This window comes from Eriocheir sinensis, chromosome 51 (genome assembly GCF_024679095.1).
Source record: "Eriocheir sinensis breed Jianghai 21 chromosome 51, ASM2467909v1, whole genome shotgun sequence".
NCBI classification, from domain to species: domain Eukaryota; kingdom Metazoa; phylum Arthropoda; class Malacostraca; order Decapoda; family Varunidae; genus Eriocheir; species Eriocheir sinensis.
In genome coordinates, this window is record NC_066559.1 from 2,191,922 (window position 1) to 2,214,113 (window position 22,192).

Sequence of the window (22,192 nt, forward strand, 5' to 3'; positions counted from 1 at the left end):
GGACCTGAAGAAGGCTTTTGACAGTTCCACATACAAGATTACTGTGGAAGCTGGAAAATAAAGGAGGTTTGAAAGGGAAAATGAAGAACTGGATGGAAAGTTACGAGAGATGAGAACAGTGGTGAAGGACATGAAATCGGAATGGAGAATTGTATAGATAGTGGAGTGCCTCAAGGATCAGTATTGGCACCAATACTTTTCCTGGTATATATAAATGATATGCCAGAGAAAGTAAGCAGTTATATGAGCCTGTTTGCAGATGATGCGAAACTGCCGAGACATATAAGAAAAAGTAAAGACTGAAATTCTGCAAGAGGACTGAATAAGATTTTGGACTGGAGTATGAAATGAGAGATGGAGTTCAATGTGAAGAAATGTCATGTAATGGAAATGGGAAAGAGTGAAGGGAAACCAAAGATGGACATATAGAATGGGAGATGGAGAAATATTTTAAAAAGTTCAAGAAGAGAGAGATCTGGGAGTGACAACACAAGATAATCAACAGCCTGAGTCATATCAATAGGATATTCGGTGATATGTATAGAATGGTAAGAAATATAGGATTAGCATTCCACTACATGGATAAAGATATGATAAAAAAAATAATAACCACTCTGATTAGACCAAAATTGGAATATGCAGAAACGGTGTGGTCTCCCCATAAGAAGAAACATAAATAAAAAACTAGAAAGAATACTAAGGATGGCAATGAAAATGGTTCCAGAACTGGAGGGATTGTCATATGAAGAAAGATTAAAGGAATGGACCTACCAACATTGGAACAAAGAAACATAGAGGTTTGGACCAGACTAAGGGAGGCTGTAGTATCAGCGAAGAGTGTGCACAACTTTAAGGAAAAACTGGACAAATACAGATGTGGAGATGGGACCACACGAGCGTAAGCCAACTAGGTAAATACACACACATACAGAAAAGATTAGAGGATGAAATTAGAAATGGAAAGAAAGTTACATCCATAGTTCAGTCGTGAATACTACAGCTCTGTAAACACACACACACACACACACACACACACACACACACCAGAGTTGGTAGGCGAATAGTTTTCTTTTGTTGTCAATGTGTGTTTTAAGAATGTCATAGTGCATGCATGGTTTTCCTCTGGTTGAAGTACTTCAAGTTTCACAAGAATACTGGAAAATTATAGGCATTTAATTGTCTTCCCTTTGCAAATTTGAGGTACTCTTATGATTTATAATTGAAGCATTGGGAAGAACACATTCCTGTACTTCATTATGTTGATTCAATCGACCAAAGGGAATATATGTAGCTCCTGTTATATTACAGGAAATTGTGGTGGGTGCCTGGGCCCCTCTCAACAGTTTTGCCCAGAACACCTAGCTGCTTCTGTAGGAAGCTTTGTGATGCCTCTGCAAGACTTTTCTGCTTTTTGTAGTGCAGACTTTCACATTGAATTTCTTTAGTGTAATTCATCAGCGACATTACTGATTCATTCACTCACTCCTAGCATTCATTGGTGCTGGTTTCATGACATTGTTATTGATTCATATATCACTTACAATAACAAATAGGACTCATTATCATGTACACAATCTAACACATGAGCAGCTCGATCTCAATCATATTGGTGGCTGAGTGCATACAACATACCTTTGTACATTCTACTTAAACTTTTAATATACTAAAAACATAACTGATGCTTCAGGGAGCATACAGTACACTATGTGCAAATAAAGTAGAGTTTTATCAGTAGCTTCTTTCGTATGTGCTGAGGAGGGCAGGGATGACTTGGGGGGTTGGTTAAAGGAGCTGTGTGTGGAGACAGTAACCTGATAAGAGAAGGGCAACATTTGGAAGGAAAGGAAAGGCTCACTACGTTATTCTGACACTTAAGTCATTTCAGGAAGAAAATTTAAGTAAATCCTGTGTTCTGACTGAGGTTGATCAATGAAAAAATGTGCTGCTTTCTACATGCCAGTAATTTAGTTCTGTCAAGAGGGTTTAGAGTGTTCAGACTTGCTGTATATATAAAGGGTGATTGTTGTTGATGATGATTGATGTGAGGAAAAGCAAATTTTGTACATTGTCCTTCAGTTAAGCAATATCTGGTTTAATATTACTCAGGAAAATTATCATCTCTGTTATCCTCATTAAGAGCTCCTTGAGTGATTGCAAAATATGAGGAAAGAAAGAAGTGGTGCATAGCCCCAGGCAAAAGGCAAAAGATTTGACTTTGCCTTACAGGGTGGTGGTGTGCGCAGGTGGTGTGACAAGGGTGCAATTTGATGAACCTGGTGGTTGGAGAACCTAGGATGCCGTAACAAATCCTTAATGGGATATTGTTGTCAGTTTATATCACTCCAGCCATTAATTACCTACTGTAAATAAGATTCCTACATCTTGTTATCATGGCTATGGAAGGCTCATTGGTATTGTAAGTAAAAGTATCAAATTTGATTAAATGATATTAAACCTAAATCTGTCTTAGTTTTCATGATCCTTTTTGAGAGCTGACTAGAACCTTTAAATTAAGGGGCTCCTGCTGACAAGCACATTGTTTGGAGTTTTGAAACTAACATGTATATAATGGTAAATGTGGTCATATCAATAATGATATGATAGTGGCTTTCGGGGCAATAATCCCGAATGTTTTATAAATAGCCCGGATCTTAAGGAGGAAGCGAGATATAATCCTAATGATTTGTATCACAAAGGATTGGAAGTTATATGCAGTATAGGATGGGCAGCTTTATTTTTACTAAACACTGAATAACTCAAAACAACTGAAAATAAGTTTTGCAACTACTTTGCTGAAACGGAAGGCGTTAGAAAATCATTTAGAAAATATTATTTGAAATAAGGTGTGTGTGTGTGTGGTGTGTGAGTGTGTGTGGTGTGTGAGTGTGTATGTGTGTGTTTAGCTAGTTGTGGTATAGGGCTACGAGAGGCGAGCTCCACTCTTCTCCGAGGTCATTCCAGATGTCAGTTAGTGCCATGACCTCTGATTATTATCCCATACAAACAGGTCATCTCTGTCAACCGTGCCCATTTCTTTCATCGCCTTTTACAGTGAAATAAAATCTCTTCTCTCCTCCATGGTATGAACCCCAGCATTTCCAATGTCGCTTCATATCATGTCTCAAACTCGGGATCATTTTTGTCGCTGCTTTCTGGATTCTGTCTGTTTTCCTGTGTGTGTGTTGAAAATGTTTGCACAATGACAATTAAATGTTCAACTCTTGGAAAATTGAAACCCAAACAATATTTTATTATGGCAACTGAAAAATGAAATGGTCTAACTATAATAGTCTAGTCTTTTAGTGCTGAATCGACAGAAAATGTGCTTAACCTGAAAATAATAAAGTAATTACTGCCGCCTCCTGCCTACAACTCATGCGTGTAGCAATTAACGTGTATCTGTAACGATGAAGGTATGTAGCCTACGTGGTGCTGGATGGCTAGGAGATTCGAGTGTGTAAATCCTTGAAACTACTCATTCACACACAATGCAATGAACACACGCACACATATAACTTCTTATACAATCATTATATAATATTTGAGCAACAACAAATAACTATAGAACTGATTCACACACACACACACACACACACACACGTCTGCTGATGCCTGGTATCCCTTGTCTAATTGTTGTCACGTATTGTCATTTGGGCTAACATTCATCAATATATCCAATTTTTATTTATTCTTTTTGTTGAATCTGCTACTATTTAGCAATTTTCCTAACACGCATAAATTATAATACAATGCTTATATATTTCATGTGGCACTAAGCCTAATGAAATAAGAGTAGGCATCAACAGAGGGCACCAGCGTCGGGGGGAGGGGGGGGAAGGGGGTCAGTGTTTGGTTTACCTTCTCGGGTGTGTGAGCGGGTATCCGTTTTTTCATGTGTGTGTGTGGATGTACGGGTCGGCGGCCTTCTTGTACTGGCGAGAGGGAGTTGACAGCTCCGACAACTTCCAAGACGAAAAGCAACATTCAGTCCGTCTGGCCACAATTCAACGTTGTTCCGGAGAGGAACCGCCGCCTGCTCTTGGCCATTGCAAGTTCAAATGGTGAGTGAGGTGATTCGTTTGACAGCATGCGTAGTTTTGTTGCCGCGTTCGGCCACAACAGGATGGTTTATTTCCTTCGTAAGTATATGATTCCCAACGCACCAATGCATATATATAAATCTAATACTAAGAATTGTTCAGTCTCGATGCTGTTCGAGAGTTTCTGAAGCGCGCCGTGTTCCAGTGTCCACCACACAAAAGTGATGCTTGTGGCCGAGCAATCGTGTGTTGGCCACCAGCAAGTTGATACGAGTGACTTAACGGTACAGTAAATGTAGTTTACATGCAAACTTATTACCTTAGAAGAAAAAAAATCACGTTTGGAACAGCACGAATCAGTCCACGTTCAAAACAAAAATGAGTTGAAAACATCCATTATAAAAATTCAATCTGTAAAAGCAGTTTCGATATTTACGCCATAGACAAGCACAGATTGCTCAGAGCTTTCTCTCACTTGGGTGACGATGAAGAACGAAATTTGGAACACAGAGAACGTCACAAGCATTAGATAGATCATTAACACAAATATTTGACCGAACGTAGACCTGTTCTGAGCGTTGTGACACCATCACCAACACATGACGTGCACGCCGACGAGCAGCACTGCCGCCGCCACCACACTGTAGGGCGCCTGGCGACTCTGGGCGGCGCTGTAGACCACGTAGTTGAAGAGATTGTCGTTTGTACTGATGAGCGTGTCTGACCGCTTTATGCTCCAGGATGGCGGCAAGAAAATTCCTGAGAGAGAGAGAGAGAGAGAGAGAGAGAGAGAGAGAGAGAGAGAGAGAGAGAGAGCAAAATGAAGCAGCAATCATTTACATATCGTAATATATCTACACATTATGTATGGTAACTTTCGGTATAGGTGAATACCCACATTTTCCATACAGTGCATTGCCGCACACTTACTGTTGCCGTTCCTGGTTCCCCAGAAGTAGTAGTAGTAGTGTGGTTCGGTGAGGGGAAGCAGGTTGTGGTCGTCCCCCGTGATGGGCCGCCTGAAGGTGCACCACGCGTAGTCCCCGTCCACGTCAGCGGACTCCAGCTGTATTTCCTGATGGAGACGTGAGGTGGTTGAGGGGGAGGAGAATGAGAAGTGGAGGAAAAGATAATGCTTCAGCCTTGGTTTGAAAGTAACGCACGTTTTTTCTTCCATATCTAAGGGCCGCTTTCACAGTCGTTTTGTTTGCTTTGATCGTTACCAATGGCGCCGATCGCCGCTTTAGAATTTCCACTTAAAACTGGCCGATGGGGTAGTGGCGGCTGCGGGGTTAGCCTAGCCCCGCACCTCACCACACACACTCAACACCTCTCGCTTTCTCTGCAGCCACCACTGCCCCATCGGCCAGTTTCACGTGGAAAACTATAGCGTCGATCGGCGCCATTGGTAACGATCAAAACAAACAAAGTGACTGAAAGCGACCCTAAGAAGTGAAGCCAACCGAACGCCTTGTCGGCAAGTGCATATTTATGATTCTTGTAATCGAAACTATTACTCCCATAGACTTCATTACTTGCTGCTTGTTTATCGTGACGAAATTTCAACTTCCGTGGTGTTGAGCTATTTCCTTTTATTTTGTTGTTTGATTATTCTTTTTCCAGTGGCCGATCACGGTGTGTTTTGTTGGAATAAAAACTGTGACCGTGGGCAGGGCTGGGGACTGCCTGAGAGAGCTCTCCTGTGCATTATTCTGTAATCTGTGCAATATGATTGTCTTCATTTGGGCTACGCTGTTCTAATTTAGCTGTCCTATTTTTAGTACGCTATTTGTTTAGGGTTGCTTTTAGGATTCTTCTTTTTTAAATGTACAAAAAAGACCTGGGGCGAAAGAATTACCACAGTTTGCCTATTAATATCATATACCAACGGCGTACCGTCGAGGCTACCGCGTCCATAAGAAGGAAGAGTCCTTAAATATTGTTTTTCTTTGCCTGGTTCACTTCCTTCCTTATCACAGTTATGGTGTTTGCAAAGGAAGGCCAGCCAGGTCGAGATGATCGTTGTGCAAGCAGACGATAAGGTCGAACGGCTCGCAGATCAATGGCGTAACAGTAAATGTCAGTCGTGGCAGGCTGGGAAGAAACTGTGGACCAACACGAAGGCAAGAGTGCTTCAAGTTTAATTATGTTCATGGAGGGTGGAGGTAGCATGAAGCCTATCAGTGTCTGATTAACTTGCCCGGGCGTTTCTTCTCCAGATATGAGGAAGCTTGACGTAGAATTTGGGTCAACATGCTTCGCGTGTGACTCATTCTTTGAGGCGGCGGTACCTCACGTCTCAGAGCCTTGGTGACTCAACAGGTCACAGTGTCTCGTTCAAGGTCACATCAGCCAGCCACTCGTTCCTTCTCTGAAATCTCTGACCCATTTGCGATTACAGCAATGCAATCTGTTGCACCGAAAAGTATTGCAAGTTACAAAGTGTCACCTTGAAAAGCTAAAATAATATGACTCATTTATAACCCCTGAAACTCATCTATGGCTGTAATGTCACGTTTCATGTCACAAACTCGTTTTAGACTATCGCATTTCACACAAACTAACCATGACGCGGGGTAATAGCACATCTGTATATTTCATTATAGCATGTGGAGGTCGAAGAGAGGTCGCTACTCACCCCGAGGTGGAGGTCTGGTGCGTAATCCATGTTCTTAAGGAGGTAGTGCTCTACCCCCATCGTGACGTTGTCCTCCTGCAGGTAGCACACGGTGAGGTCAGCCTCGCTCAGGCGGAGGTGGTCTTTGCTGAAGCCCACGGCCAAGTACCCCTGTGGGAAGCCGCGGCGGGAGATTACGAAGAGTGAAGCTTGTGTGTGTGTGTGTGTGTTAGCGCGTGTGTGCGTGTAATTTTTTTTTTACCACGGCCTGATCACGAGTTGGACTCGCAATCGCCAGCTAGTACCTTCCCGATATGAGCAAGCTCATGCTCATTATTGTCGAACTATGGGTACTGCCAGGACCTCACACACCACACACCCCATCCAACTTGCCCAACTTGCTCAAGACGGGACAGTAACCACTCCTTGTCAGCGGAAAGATTCCGACCTGAGCGGGGCTCGAACCGCCGCCTGTCAGGTCGTGAAGCCTTGCAGCGTAGCGCTCTAACCGATTGAGCTACGGAGCGGTGTGTGTGTGTGTGTGTGTGTGTGTGTGTGTGTGTGTGTGTGTGAGAGAGAGAGAGAGAGAGAGAGAGAGAGAGAGAGAGAGAGAGAGAGAGAGAGAGAGAGAGAGTAAAAATTCACGTTCTTAAAACGAGTTACTATAATTATAGCAGGCAGAAGCCGCGCGGGAAGATGCTTCAGCCAGACACCGCCACTGTCACTGTCACTATCAGGAGCTTCATTAAGAGCACATGTGACTCAGCCTCTCAACCTTAAGGATCATTAAAAGCGATTCCGAAGAACACCATACCAAAAGAAATAATAAAGTAGTTGATCAGTGAAATGTACTACAGTTCAAGTGACATTTAATGATAATATATTTTTTAAACGAAAATGCCAGAGAAAGATTTGCAGGAAGAGGAGGAGTTGAAGGAGGAGGAGGAGGAGGAGAAATAAGGGAGAGAAGGAGTAGTGATTTTTTGTGTCATTTGAATTTTTTGTTTTGTTTTTTGTTTTCTGTCCAAAAATGGTGAAAATGGTGAAATTTAGCTATTTGGGCCAAAAAATCATTCTAAAAGCCACAAAAGTAAAGTTTGACAGTAATAATGGACACTTTCTATCTTTTTTTACAGAAAAGGAGACAGTTCAAGGGCGTGAAAAAAAAGAAAACAATAATGAAAAAAAAGCCCGCTACTTACTGCTCCTGAATAGAATACAGAGGAGTGTCCAAAAAGAGAGGTCAATTTCGGGAGGAGAGGTGTCCTGATACCCTCCTCTTGAAAGAGTTCAAGTCGTAGGCAGGAGGAAATACAGATGAAGGAAGATTGTTCCAGAGTTTACCAGCGTGAGGGATGAAAGAGTGAAGATGCTGGTTAACTCTTGCATAAGGGGTTTAGACAGCAGTTGGGATGAGCTTGATTAGAAAGTCGTGTGAGGCGAGGCCGCGGGAGGGGGGGAGGCATGCAGTTAGCAAGTTCAGAAGAACAGTCAGCGTGAAAATATCGATAGAAGATAGAAAGAGAGGCAACATCGCGACGGAATTTAAGAGGTAGAAGACTATCAGTAAGAGGAGGAGAGCTGATGAGACGAAGAACCTTAGACTCCACTCTGTCCAATAGAGCTGTGTGAGTGGAGCCCCCCACACGTGAGATGCATACTCCATACGAGGGCGGACGAGGCCCCTGTATATGGATAGCAACTGTGCGGGGGAGAAGAACTGGCGGAGACGATACAGAACGCCCAACCTCGAGGAAGCTGATTTAGTGAGAGAGATGTGAAGTTTCCAGTTAAGATTCTGAGTTAAGGATAGGCCGGAAGGTGACAGCTGAGTGTTGTCGAAGAATAGGAGATAGGTGTTTGGAAGATTGTGTCGAGTTGATAGGTGGAGAAATTGAGTTTTTGAGGCATTGAAGACCCCAATCGAAAATGATAGCAAGGTCTGAGGTTAAGCGTTCTGCAGCCTAATCTGTCTTTCTCTTTACCGAGGTTGCTCCTCACTTCTATATAAATAACAAAAAAATACTTCTCCGTCTGTATTTCTATTCACATATTTCTATCAATTTATTAATTATCTTTTTTTCTTCTATATGTATCTATCTGTTTATGTATGTATCTGTTTATTCACCAATCTCTCTCTATCTTCCATTTCAAATTCCTTTCTATTTACTCAACTATCCACCCTTCTGTCCCTCCATCCCACACTTACATTGGAGTCCGCGAGCTGTCCGCCAATGGTGATCTTGACGCTGGTCTTCTTCTTTGCCGCCTTGGGAAGGAACTCCAGCGTGGCGGTGTAGCGCGCCTCATGGGCCGGACATTCGGGGCTGGTGTTGTGCATGCAATACCTGAAGCAGCTCTTGGCGACGGCACACTCGCGGGTGGACACGGCTGGAGGGGACACGAAGGGGGAGATGAAAGGTTGGAAGGTTTTAGTGGTGTGATTTACAAAGATTTACATAGAAAATCAGACCACACAGGCCCCATGGTCCAGCCTAGGTGGAGAGAGAGAGAGAGAGAGAGAGAGAGAGAGAGAGAGAGAGAGAGAGAGAGAGAGAGAGAGAGAATAGGGATAGAGGAGAGTGGGTCATGTCTGCTCAAATATCAATCAACATTAAGCTCCTGTCCTCACCTCAACTCACCTCACCTCACTTCACCTCTCTCTCTCTCTCTCTCTCTCTCTCTCTCTCTCACACACACACACACACACACACACACACTCTTTATTTTATTCAGTGTATGTGAAGAGGCAGTGAGAATGTTTTCAAAGGATAACTATTTTTCTTTTTTCGACCGTGACTTGGAATGTTACATAAGTTCTCAATAATGGAGAAGTGTGTTTCTTTGTTACAAGGTTTTGGAAGTCTGTCAACAAGTATTGCTTCGTTTAAAGGTTAAAGGGATGATATTTTTCGTAGTGTTGAAAGAATACGCCTTGTTTGTATGCTGCATTACTTTTGGACCTACTGTCTAAGAGAGAGAGAGAGAGAGAGAGAGAGAGCGTATATATGGGTGGGGGGTTATCCGGTTCGGAACAGGCTTTGGGACTGTGAACTATGGCGTCACCGTGAACGGATGGATCGATTTCCTTGACCTATACCTGGTGAAAAAAAAGTCGTCCATTGATCGGTTTGTTTAAGACATGTTCGCGGAAGCTCGTCTTTGGCATCTCTCCGCTGCTCTGTGGCGTGACTGAATTTCAGCAAGACTGGGGAAGTGTAATTCGAGCCCTTCATCGGCACTACCTCGGGTCACGTATGAAGACGAGTCACCTTACGCCTCCTCCGCTTCCCGCCCTGACCTTATAGCGTAGCCTCCCCGCCGCCCAATTGCCTTCCTATGGAGGTGACGTGGACGTGTGTGCCGCCCATTGGCCCGCTTTCTCTCTCTCTCTCTCTCTCTCTCAAACTTTTTCGGGGAGGATAAGAACTGGTAATCGCGAGTCCAGCGCGTGATCAGACCATGGTGAGTGACACACACACACACACACACACACACACACACACACACACACACACACTGGAACTTCGTAGTACAGTGGTTAGCAGGCTCGCCTCACAACAGAGAGGTCCTGGGTTCGGTACTCGGGTGCAGCGGAGACGGATGAGCAGTCTTCTCTGATCCGTTACCCCAGTTTACCCAGCAGTGACCGGGTACTGGGTGTCAGTCGGGGGTTATGTCCCGCCTCCCGGGTGTTTTGGGGTGTGATGTAAGGTTCTAGTCGTACCCAATGATGTCACCAGGGCTCCAAGCTCATTCCGGGAGGGTGCTGGTTGAGGATGGGGAGTCTAGCGCGTGATGAGAGCACGGTGAATTACAGGTCATCGTGCCGGGAAGAAAGGAGCTTGGCCACTCTATATAACAGTGTACCCGCCATTTTATCATCTCCTCTATCATCTTTTCTATAACCCATCACTTTGGCGTGGAGGCTGAGATGTCACATTATTTATTTACGTGACGAAAATTGCCTCTTGTAAGATTTTACTTTACATTATTGGCTCAGTGAATAAATAACGACCCACACGACATCTCAGGAACAGCGATCCCAGTGCCTTGAATCTGGGTCACATTCACAGGCATCAATTATTTTGTGGCATTGTTTAATTATTTTCTGATCAAACTCGGGTACGCGGTGGCTGAGTGGTAGCGTGCTCACATTCACCACGTGATGGACGACGCGAGTTCGAATCCCCACACTACCACCTCGAATTTTTCAGTCACCGCCGAGTGGCTTAAAACTATCCACATGCTGTCCTGAAGACCACCCATCAACCCGGACTCTAGAGGAAACCGTCCAAGTGAATCAAGGAGTTCCGGAGGGCAGCATGAGCCAAGAGAAGATGGCGCCACTATAAACACTTGCTTGTGCCATGACGGGCTGGGGCCGAATACCATCTAGGCCCCTCAAGCAAGCCTACCGGCGCTATAGGCATAGACGTAAAAAAAAACCCATCTTTTTCATAATGACTACGGCAATCCTCGCTTCAACATGTCTTCCAAATGGAGTTTGACAGCCGGCTGACGCAGAGGCGAGGTGGGGGAGGGAGGAGGAGCTACCAATTGCATCCTGTAGCACTGATATAATTTTTCTCGTCCTCTGTTTACTCGAATTAGAATATCTACATTTACCTTGTTTTTCTCTCGTCGTGGCTTCCAGTGGTTCGGATGTTTGCTCAAATTTCTTTTCTGTATTGACTGTTGTGGGTCTGATACTTGAGGCGACGTTGTTTTAATTCCCACACACCATCAGTAATTTTTTTTTTTACAAGTTGTAGAAATATTAACAAGATATCATCTACATCACGGTGGTACCCAGACTCTTAACTAAGATTGGCTTGGTATTTCGCTTTATTTTTTTTATTGTAAAATCCTTGTTGCAGCCATACGTAATATTCAAACCTACTCTTCAGTCGATTCTCTTGTATTTTTTTTTTTTACTCTGATTAACTTCTGGTTCGTTTTGTCATCATAGCGGAACGACCAGTATCTTTCAAGGGTTGTGTCATACAAGCATAACTTTCACAACTGTCTAATTGAAACTGTCATCGTCTGCGGAGCTTCTAATTTCCAGTGTCATCGGACTGGCAGAATTGTCAGCATTTACAAGAAAATAACATACGGGTACTATGTAAAGGTTTTAATCTTTTTTATTATCCTTTTGTTTTGTTTGGAAAACCTTTACAGTGTCTATGTAATATATATGTAACCTTCAAGATGATATATTCTCTTTTTGCCGAAACCAAATCTGAAATAAGATATATATTGGCACCGATGGATTGACTAAAATAATATTGGGCACTCATCATTGTTACTCGTCGCAGTTTTTTTTTTTTTTTACGTCTATGCCTATAGCGCCGGTAGGTTTGCTTGAGGGGCCTGGATGGTATTCGGCACCAGCCCGTCATGGCGCAGGCAGGTGTTCATAGTGGCGCCATCTTCTTTTGGCTCATGCTGCCCCCCGGAACTCCTTCTTGATTCACTTGGACGGTTTCCTCTAGAGTCCGGGTTGATGGGTAGTCTTCAGGACAGCATGTGGGTAGTTTTAAGCCACTCGGCGGTGACTGAAAAATCCGAGGTGGTAGCGTAGTGAATGTAGTGAATGGCAGGCAAAAAAAAAATTACATGTGACACTTCTCGCCTGTGTAGAAGAGACAACATTTAATTAGGTGAATGTAGCCCTCTTTTATTCTCTCTCTCTCTCTCTCTCTCTCTCTCTCTCTCTCTCTCCCCCAACAAACACACCCCTTCCATACATACTTATATACCCCCTACATACACGTACACCCACACCCAAACACATTCACCAGTCCTTCTCAGTACCCGGCTGTATACTGTATGTTATGCCGGCGTACTCACGGTAGAGGTTGAGCTCCAGCTGAGCGGACCTGAAGATTTGGTACTGGCTGCCCTCCTCCAGGAGCACACTGGCACTGAAGGGAGGGGAGTGACGGGTGAGTCTCTCTCTCTCTCTCTCTCTCTCTCTCTCTCTCTCTCTCTCTCTCTCTCTCTCTCTCTCTCTCTCTCTCTCTCTCATACACACACACACACACACTCACACGAACTCGATAGCGCCCACGTCAGCTTCGGGTGCCATCCAGGTAAATGTGAGGTTGGCGAGGCGGAGCGGCGCTGTCTCCATCACCACCGCGTTGCCCACTGAGCCGTTGCAGTTTATTATTTCCCCTCGGTGCGGCGCGCTCAGGAAGGTCCCCACCACGTTTTGCTGCTGGCCTGCCCTCCGCGCCTGCAGCAGGAACCCGTTGATGTATTCCGATGTTTGGAGCGTCACTGTTGGGTGGAGAGGAGGAGGCGGTAAGGGAGAGTGGACGTATTATGACGGGGAGAGAGAGAGAGAGAGAGAGAGAGAGAGAGAGAGAGAGAGAGAGAGAGAGAGAGAGAGAGAGAGAGAGAGAGAGAGAGAGAGAGAGAGAGAGACGTTAGCCCACATGTGCTGCGTCACTGCTCCAGTGAGCTGGCAGGACCCCTCTCGGAGGTGTTCGGGGCCTGTGTCTGGGAGAACACCTGGCCCTCTATATGGAAGGAGGCTCGCGTGGTGCCGGTTCACAAAAAGCGGGCCAGATCTGACCCTGCCAAGTACAGGCCTATCTCCCTCCTGTCTGTAGTTGGAAAAATCTTCGAGAGAATAGTGGTGGAGGCCATCACCCCACCTCGAGAATAACGCCCTCATCACTGACCAGCAGTTTGGGTTTAGATCTGGCCGCTCCACTTCAGACCTCCTGCTGCTCCTCTCCTGGGATTGGCAGGACTCACTAGACACCGGCCTGGATACCATTGTCGTCGCTCTCGACATCACGGGTGCTTTTGACCGGGTGTGGCACGCGAGCTTGTTGGAGAAGCTTCGTGCCAAAGGCATCCAAGGACACCTGCTGATGCTGATGAGCGACTACCTTCAAGGAAGAAGCCTCCACGTCGTCGTCGGCGGCCAGCAGTCCAAGGACCTCCCAGTGGGTGCCTCAGTCCCTCAGGGATCTGTGCTGGGACCTGTCCTCTGGAATCTGTACATCGACGACCTTCTCAGGAGTCTGCCAGCAGTCTCTGCATACGCTGACGACTGCACGCTCTCCCTCTCCTACCCTCGCCAAGAAAGCCAGCAAGCGGTTGCTGACGTCAACCAGCAACTACGCTTGATACGGGAGTCGGGGGAGCGCTGGCAGGTGAACTTTGCTCCTGAGAAGACTCAGGCGATGGTGATCTCTCGGTCCCCGACAGCCACACAAGCTGTCGAAGGAAGGGTGTTGTTTGACTCCGTCACCCTCCCGCTCCAGGATTACGTCAGGATCCTCGGAGTGGACTTGGACCGAGGGAGAAGTGGAAGAATAACAAGAGGAAAGAGAGTATTAGATATTGGGAGTATTAGAACATAAGAAGAACATAAGAACGTAAGGAATCTGCAAGAGGCCGGTTGGCCGATACAAGGCAGCTCCTGTACACTCAACCCCACCTTACCTCACCATCCATGGCCTTATCTAACCTCTTCTTGAATGTATCTACGGTATTGGCACTCACAACATGGCTCCCAAGCCTGTTCCATTCGTCCACCACTTTATTGGTGAACCAATTCTTGCCTATGTCTTTGTTGAATCTGAGTTTGTCTAACTTAAAACCATTGCTACTCGTCCTACCTGGCTCTTTTACTATCAAAATCTTATTGACATCCCCTTTATTAAAGCCCTTCATCCATTTATAGACTTCGATCAAGTCTCCTCGCAACCTTCGCCTTTCGAGAGTGTAGATTTAACTGCTTCAGCCTGTCTTCATAAGGCAAGTTTCTCACCCCCTGAATCATCTTTGTCATCCTCCTCTGTACAGATTCTAACATCTTGATATCCATTCTGTAGTAGTATAGTATTGGAGTATTTGGAGCGTATGGGAAAAGGTGTAGGAGAAGGAAAGGGAAGGAAGGTAAAAGAAAGTTGAGAATAGGGTGGCAGGGAGAAGTGGAGGAATAACAATAGGAAAGGGAGTATTAGATATTGGGAGTATTAGAAGGGAATGTAGGTATTGGTCTCCCGTGCCACCTAAGCCCGACAAGTCGTAAACACATACCTCTTCATGTCTAATAGTAAAGGTATGCATAGCGAGCTACCCGAGTGTTGCGTGTGCGTGTACCTGGCAATTAGCACCTTGGCGAGGGTGTTTTGACGGTACAACACCAGCAGAAAGGAAGAGAAAAGGAAGGAGAGGGAAAAGAAGGGATATGAGAAAAGGAGAAAAAGAGGCCGACTCTTACCTCCCAGAATCGCGGTCTCCCTAAAATCTGTAGTCTCTTCTCCGCCAATCAATTCAATTTTATTTTGTTTAGTGTGCCTGATAACTGAGTCACGTGTTTCCTCACTTCTAAGTCTACTTCTGCTCTCCAATCTGTTGCCACTTGCGAGTTCCCTTTTCTTAGTCTGCCAGTTTCAACACTTTCCTATCGTAATATTCTGTCACTTCATCGAGATTATTTTTGCAACCGTTTTCCTGTGACAGCTCTTTCTTCTAAACTTCCTTTGCTGTTTTCTTAATTTTTATTGCCCATTTTTATTGTAAATCTCCTCCCTCTTGTGGGCGCAGTTCTTAAATGCCGCCACTGGGAGATGTAACTACAGTGTTTTCCCTCAGATAAATAAAATTCACATTGTTCCAAAGATGGTTAGTTGCTATGTTTGAGAAGCAGCAGTTTCTTCAGAGACTCTCGAGAGCTTTATTCTTGATTTTCAATAATAAAATAGTAATAAGTATGGAATAAAAAAACTGGAAACGATATTATTTTTCATCGTACAAATAACTATAATCAGTTACGGTGCTTGGTGAGAGGATAAGGAAAAAAAATCAAATTATACTTTGCCTGTTATCTTCTAGGTGTGTGTGTGTGTGTGTGTGTGTGTGTGTGTGTGTGCATCGCAACAGAACCTCGCCTCCCTCGCCGCCATTAGACAGAGCCTCTTGGGTTATTAATTCTCTCTCTCTCTCACGACACTGACATAACTCCCTTCACCATCTCTCTAACCTTTTCTATTGATTGTGACACTAACACCATCCCACATTGCATCCACCATCCCCACTAACACTAACACTAACACTACCATTCCCGTACATATCATTACCATTTTCACCACTACTACTTCCACTAACACCGCCGCTATCACCTCAACCACTAAAACCAGCACTTATCGCTACCGCTTTCACCACTATTTCTGCTACCACTAACCTCACTATATACTACCACCACTATCACGTCAACCACGAGCACTACCATACTCATCAATACTATCCCCCCCCCCCACTAATACCATCACGCATTACCGCTACTATCCCAGCTATCGACATCACCATATCCATCACCATCAACACCACCGTCGCCCATTACCACTTCAGCTCTGCCACAACACCCATTTCCACCACCACTTACATCACCATGTACATATTGCCACCATTATTGCCACACGAGAGAGAGAGAGAGAGAGAGAGAGAGAGAGAGAGAGAGAGAGAGAGAGAGAGAGAGAGAGAGAGAGAGAGAGAGAATCTTCCAAACTCTTGAAATCTCTTTAATTATATTTATTAATTTACGTTTCGTGTGTCAGGGATTTTCTTATGTGTGTGTGTGTGTGTGTGTGTGTGTGTCATGTGATGCTGTCGGACATGCACAGGGGTGGTTGGTAATGTACGTTGCTCTCTCTCTCTCTCTCTCTCTCTCTCTCTCTCTCTCTCTCTCTCTCTCTCTCTCTCCCCCCCCCCCTCAATGAGCCTCTCTGCCTTATCTCTCCCGTCTCTTGCAGTAGTCGGGGGGGGGAAGCGCTTCCAATCACTCCCCCACGCACGCCGCCCCCGCCTATCGCCCGGCCGGATCTTTCCTTTGTTAGGGAAGCGAGGAGGCCTGTTGGGGGCAGGGGCGGGAGCAGGGTGAGGGTGGGTGGATAGGGTCTGAGTGGGTGGTTAGGGTATGGGTTGTGGGTAGGTGGATGGGGTGTGGGTGGGTGGATGGGGTGTTGGTATAGGTGGGTGAGGTGAGGGTGTGTGGTGACTATTAAAAAATAAAAAAAAACTCTCTGCCGGGTTGGGGAATGGTTGATGTTGGTAGTAGAGATTTTGAGTTGTTTTCTTCAAACTCTTCTCATTTCGACGCAGTTTTATTACAAGCATTTCCCTTATGATGAATTTGAAGCCTTTTGAAAGTACTATTTTAATGTCAGTTCCACAGTTTGACATAGCGGGTTTGTAAGCTCCAAACAAATACTAAAGTCGAAGAAAATTCCTTGTTATAGTGTTTCATGTTCATGTAGATTCTAAGACATTTGAGGAAACCTTACAGGAAATATCTTTGATGCCGAGTAGAGAACCTGAGCTTTATGGAGGCTACATTTGTTTGGGTTGAAGCTTACATGACTCTATTAGACTGTGGAACTGGTTAGAGTTTGTGTCTCCCGCCGACCGGTATTTTGTTATGTAATGGTGAAGAATTGTGATCCTATGACGGTTCCTATGACGATCCAGCATCGTGGAGCAACCCAACCTTTAAGTCTATATACACCAAGTCAAGTCATACGCAGGTTTGTGGGAGGAGACACGGCCGAGGCGTGGTTTATGCGTGACGTTGCTTGGAGCCAAACTAGAGAATATAGAAACAGGGATTTAGAGAAAACGAGGAAAGGCGTACTAATTTAAATCAATCACTTCAACATGCCCTCCCTCACACCCCACACCGCCGTTTATAGTCGTTGAAATTACAGTCACGCAATAGCACAATAAAAAGACATATTGTTTCGTCAGTGGCTTGCCTGAATGCGCTGTGAAAGAAGGCGAGAATGCACATCCAGAGTACACATAGGGCCCCAACTTTAGTCACCCCTCAACTGGCGGGTATTTTTTTCTTTTAGCTCCAAGTGACGTCATCCCGCTGCTCCGCCCAAAAACCGCCCCCTGCGCGTACCGGTCGCAGCTTTGAAGCAGAGTGACTTGACTTGGTATATATAGACTTAGCCCAACCCTATCTTAGCGTAGCCGTAGATCGATGATACGTATGTGCAGAGTAGCTTTTGGTGTTAGATTGTGGGATTTGCTAAGTGTGATTGATGTTAAAAGTGCGTTATGATCGACTATAGTTTACTATATTATTCTGATGGTGTGTGATGATGCCGTGTACTGGATAGAGAATGAGTGTGAGATATTACGTTATTTGTGCACTGAATGTGTAGGATACTTCCGGAGTTTAGTTTCAAATGTTGTAATGATGGTTTCATAATATGGGACAGCTGTTTACTTGGAATACTATGTTGTAAATGGTGTGAAGTGTGTGTTGTTTGATGAAATAAGAATGTCTATGGATAGCAAGTTTAGCGGTGCGGGTTAAATATAGCGAATGTGGTTGGCTGGAAATCTAATTATGGTTTTATAATTTGAGGCTGTGGTGTTGTGTTCGATGTTAAGTGTGTGTCATGTGTTGCTTGGTGAGGTAGGTATGTTTATGGCCTATCATGTTAGTGAAGTGGGTCATTTAACATGTGGTTGACGTTTTAGGTTTGAAGTGCGTGCATTCTGTGATTCATCAGAGTTAATAGTCGTGTAATGATGTCTGCGGCGTGAAGAAGTGGGTCATTTGAATACGATATTTGACGTGGTAAGGAGTTAGTTAATTAAAGGAGCTATGATTTATCGATAGTTTTAAACGCACTAAACTGATGAGTGAAGTGCTGTATGTAGATATTTGGGGGTTTGTAAAGTAAGAGGAAGGCAGAGGGGTATGTCGGCAGGTAAACACACTTAGGGCCACATCATTAAACATTTCGGGGTCCAATCTTACATATTTAACAAGGCTTACGTAGGAGTTTTGAGCATTTCTTTGGCAAGTTTAATGACCTTGGTGGTAGCTGGACCCTTTTTTCTGTAATAGGGACTTTAAAAGAAGACTAATTAGAACCCGACTGATATATCTTTTGGCCTTTAGAAGTAGTTGGAGTGAAAGCGTCAGAGAATATCAACCCAAATCCCTTCTGGCTCCGTCGAGGATGAGGCAGCGTGTATGGGTGAGGCTGTCGATTACCTCACGTGCCGGAGAGGAAGAGGAATGCCGCGTCGATACTCACGGGGAACGAAAACATGTAATCACGTAACAGTGCTGGGTGAATAACCTTATACATTACCCCCCCCCACTCTCCCCCACCTCTCTCTCTCGTACTCTTATTCAATCTGTCTATGTCAACCTGCCTATATGTACCTCTCCGTGAGTACTGGACGCGAGGCTCACGAAGGTGCAAGAAACTCTCCTCACGGCGCTATGCAAATGTGAAGAGAGAGAGAGAGAGAGAGAGAGAGAGAGAGAGAGAGAGAGAGAGAGAGAGAGAGAGAGAGAGAGAGAGAGAGAGAGAGAGAGAGAGAGAGAGAGAGAGAGAGAGAGAGAATGGTATGACTGCCTGACGCAAAGAACAAAACGATTAATGGATGCATCGTTCGCGCCGATAACTGATGTGGACTTTCAGTGGATTTCCTCGTCAGGTGGAGCTACGCCAAGGCTTCCACGTCGTCCACATCGATCTGTTCATTGCGTTAAAAATAGGCGGAAAAAAAGTTGCCTCTCTGATAAACCCCAAATCACTTGCCTCTTTTTAGAAAGTTGAGTTATTGAGTGAGTGAAGATTGTACGGTGATTAGCGATGAAGTCTCTGCTCGCCTCTTCTCCCTTTTATTTTTTTCTTCCGTGGGAATGAGTGGCTGGTGAAAGGACTAAATATACTTACATTCACTAGAAAGACGAAGAGTGCGGAGAGGCCTGATAGAAGTATTCAAATGGGTCAAGGGTTACAACAAAGGCGATATAAGTAAAGTATTGAGAATTAGCCAGCAGGATAGAACACGCAGTAATGGATTTAAATTAGAAAAGTATAGATTTAGGAGGGAAATAGGCAGGCATTGGTTTAGTAATAGGGTGGTGGGGGAATGGAATAGACTCGGCAATCACATAGTGAGTGCAGGGACGATAGCTTGTTTTAAGAGTAGACTGGATAGCTACATGGACGAGGACGACAGGTGGCAGTGGGGGGAATCTGGAGCTGAACACATGCAATTCATCTAAGCTCAGAAGGGGGGATATTTGTATCATAAAGTCTATCGTAGCCCGGAATCGAACCTCAACTAGCGATATGGAAATCTAGTGCTCTATGGATTCATCCAATAGGATATCCCACTCCCAAGGTGGGTTTTGGTCGCTTTCCGCGCCGGGTGGGTCACCACATTATGTTTTATCATTATCGTTCTTACGGATGCTACGCGAAACTCACAGAACGAAACTAAAAGATGTTAAAAGAAAGTTCCTAGTCAAATTAAATGGGAAATGCTGAACCTCAACATATGAATGACGGTCGTCTTTTGACAACACTAATTGAAGAGAATGAAAAAGAGACTAAGAACAGACTAAGAATGACGATCACTGGTGAAGCTGTATGAATAGGTGAATGGGGAATTAGTTGTATCGGAATGTAGCGCTGAGGAAACGAAGGAAAATATCATAATGGAACTGATGTCTTCTAACTTGATTGTGAAAGGAGGATTCGGCCCACGCAGTGACGTTGTGCCGGAAATACAGTCTTATTAGTTTGTAAAAAGTAGCATGAAAGCGTATTGAGTTCAACGCGATAGAGCACACACACACACACACACACACACACACACACACTCATCGGTCACCTCTTCCTTCTCCAGTTTCTCCATTTTCTCCTCCTCTTTCTCTTCCTTCTCCTCCTCTTTCTTATTCTTCTCCTCTTCCTCTTTCTCCTCCTTCACGTTCTCCTCTTCCTCTTTCTCCTCCTCCTCCTCCTCCTCCTCCTCCTCCTCAGGTACTCACCTTCGAGGGGCTTGAGGCGGCGGTACTTTTGCTCGCTGGTCAACACCTTCACGTCGACGTTCCCTTGGTAGATCTGGGGCTTGGGCGCGGGGGGGCGGGTGGTGGTGGTCGTGGTCGTGGTGGTGGTCATGGTGCCGTTTGAGCCCGACTCGCCCCCTCCGCCTGATTCTGCCGGCTCGCTGACGTGGTTTGTCTCCTCCTTTGATTCTTGCTCCTCCCTGTCCATCAGCCACTCGACCTCCGTCACGTGCAGGGGTATCATCTCCCTGCACGAGTACTTTGAGTAGGTGTACTCCTGCCCCGCCGCTGGCCGAGCCGTCTGTACCACCGTCAGGGATATGATGGCCCACGCGAGATAGCTCTTCCCTTGCATCTTATTGGCTGCTGAAGGTTGTCGGTGAAAACTGTGGACTAATTCTTATCTGTGACTCCTGATTTATTCTTAGTTCGTTAGTCTCATCAGAAGAACATTTCCGTGAATATTATTGCTGGGGGACCTTGTTTTATTGTTTAGTTATTCAGGTTGTGAAATGTCAACAGTAATTAATTCCACCTTTTTCTTAGATGGGACGTTAACTCTTTTTTTTATTCACTGTGACCTTTCTCTGCGGCGTGCGAGATGCCGAAAAGAAAACCGGCGATGCCGTGGAAAGATTTGTCCTGAGAAGAAGTGACAAATTCCGGTGCCGTCTGTTATATTTCTAGAATTGTTACCAATGCCTGTGATTCTGCGCTGGGAATTTGGGAGAGTGAATGAGACTGATCAGGCTACAGAGAATTAGCTTGATTTTTTTTTTACTTCAATTCCTTAATAAACATAAGGATCATCCAAATCATACCTTGCTTCCTCCTGCTGTGAAGATGTTTGCCTTTTGTGATTCCTTGTTTTGATTATCTTTTATCGAACTTTCCGTTGTCTACTGTTTAGCTTTCTGTTCTTTCAATTGTGTTTAAACTCCTCTTCCTATTTTTCAGTGTTTCTTGATTACGTTGTTGTTACACTTCTCTCTTCTCTCTCCTCCCTCCAGCTTTGAAACACTTGCTCACCGCTACACCCTCAGCAGCTCTCTCCTTAGTTTCCTTTACCGAACTTTACGTAAACTTTTTTTTTCTTAATATCCGTGAAAAAATTATACTCTTTGGATGTCTGAGTCACTGCAGTGTAAGTAAATAAGCTGTCTTCTCGTCCCTTGGGTTGGTGGTGCGGCGCTTCTGAGTCCTGTGGAGGCTGACGCGGCGCGGGCGGGGCTGCGGGGCGGGCGTGGGGGCGTCCGGCGTGAGAGTGTCGGTCGCGGAGGCGTGTCGCTGATGAATCAATGTGTCGTTGAGTTATACATGAGCACTGCGCGGGCCAGATGGCGTCGCTTTGCCCTACTTTGATTCTCTTCCTCTCCCCTCCTTTCTTGATCCGCCTCTCACCTTTACCTCTCTCTCTCTCTCTCTCTCTCTCTCTCTCTCTCTCTCTCTCTCTCTCTCTCTCTCTCTCTCTCTCTCTCTCTCTCTCTCTCTCTCTCTCCCCCCTACCCTAATTGATTGGTTAAATATGATTGTAAAATGTTTTGCAAGTAGTCTTTTGTTTTCTTTTATTATATTTGCCGATATCTCATCAGTGTGACCTTTTTTGAGTTTTTAAGGGATGCTATTGCTTTAACCATATCGGAGTTCGTTATTTCGGGCTTTACCATACAGTTTGAG

The 22,192-nt window shown here is 45.0% G+C and overlaps 1 protein-coding gene across 1 annotated transcript; it reads right to left on the minus strand.

Annotated features, from left to right (window-relative positions):
- Window positions 1-589: 589 nt before the first annotated feature.
- On the minus strand, window positions 590-21,804 carry LOC126982518 (uncharacterized). The gene is made up of 7 exons (XM_050834640.1): window positions 20,498-21,804; window positions 12,714-12,945; window positions 12,514-12,587; window positions 8,867-9,048; window positions 6,679-6,828; window positions 4,971-5,115; window positions 590-4,799 (listed from the first exon to the last, which is right to left on the minus strand). The coding sequence occupies exons 1-7, from the start codon at window positions 20,868-20,870 to the stop codon at window positions 4,630-4,632; spliced, it is 1,326 nt and encodes a 441-aa protein (XP_050690597.1). The 5' UTR covers window positions 20,871-21,804; the 3' UTR covers window positions 590-4,629.
- Between the last annotated feature and the right edge of the window lie 388 nt (window positions 21,805-22,192).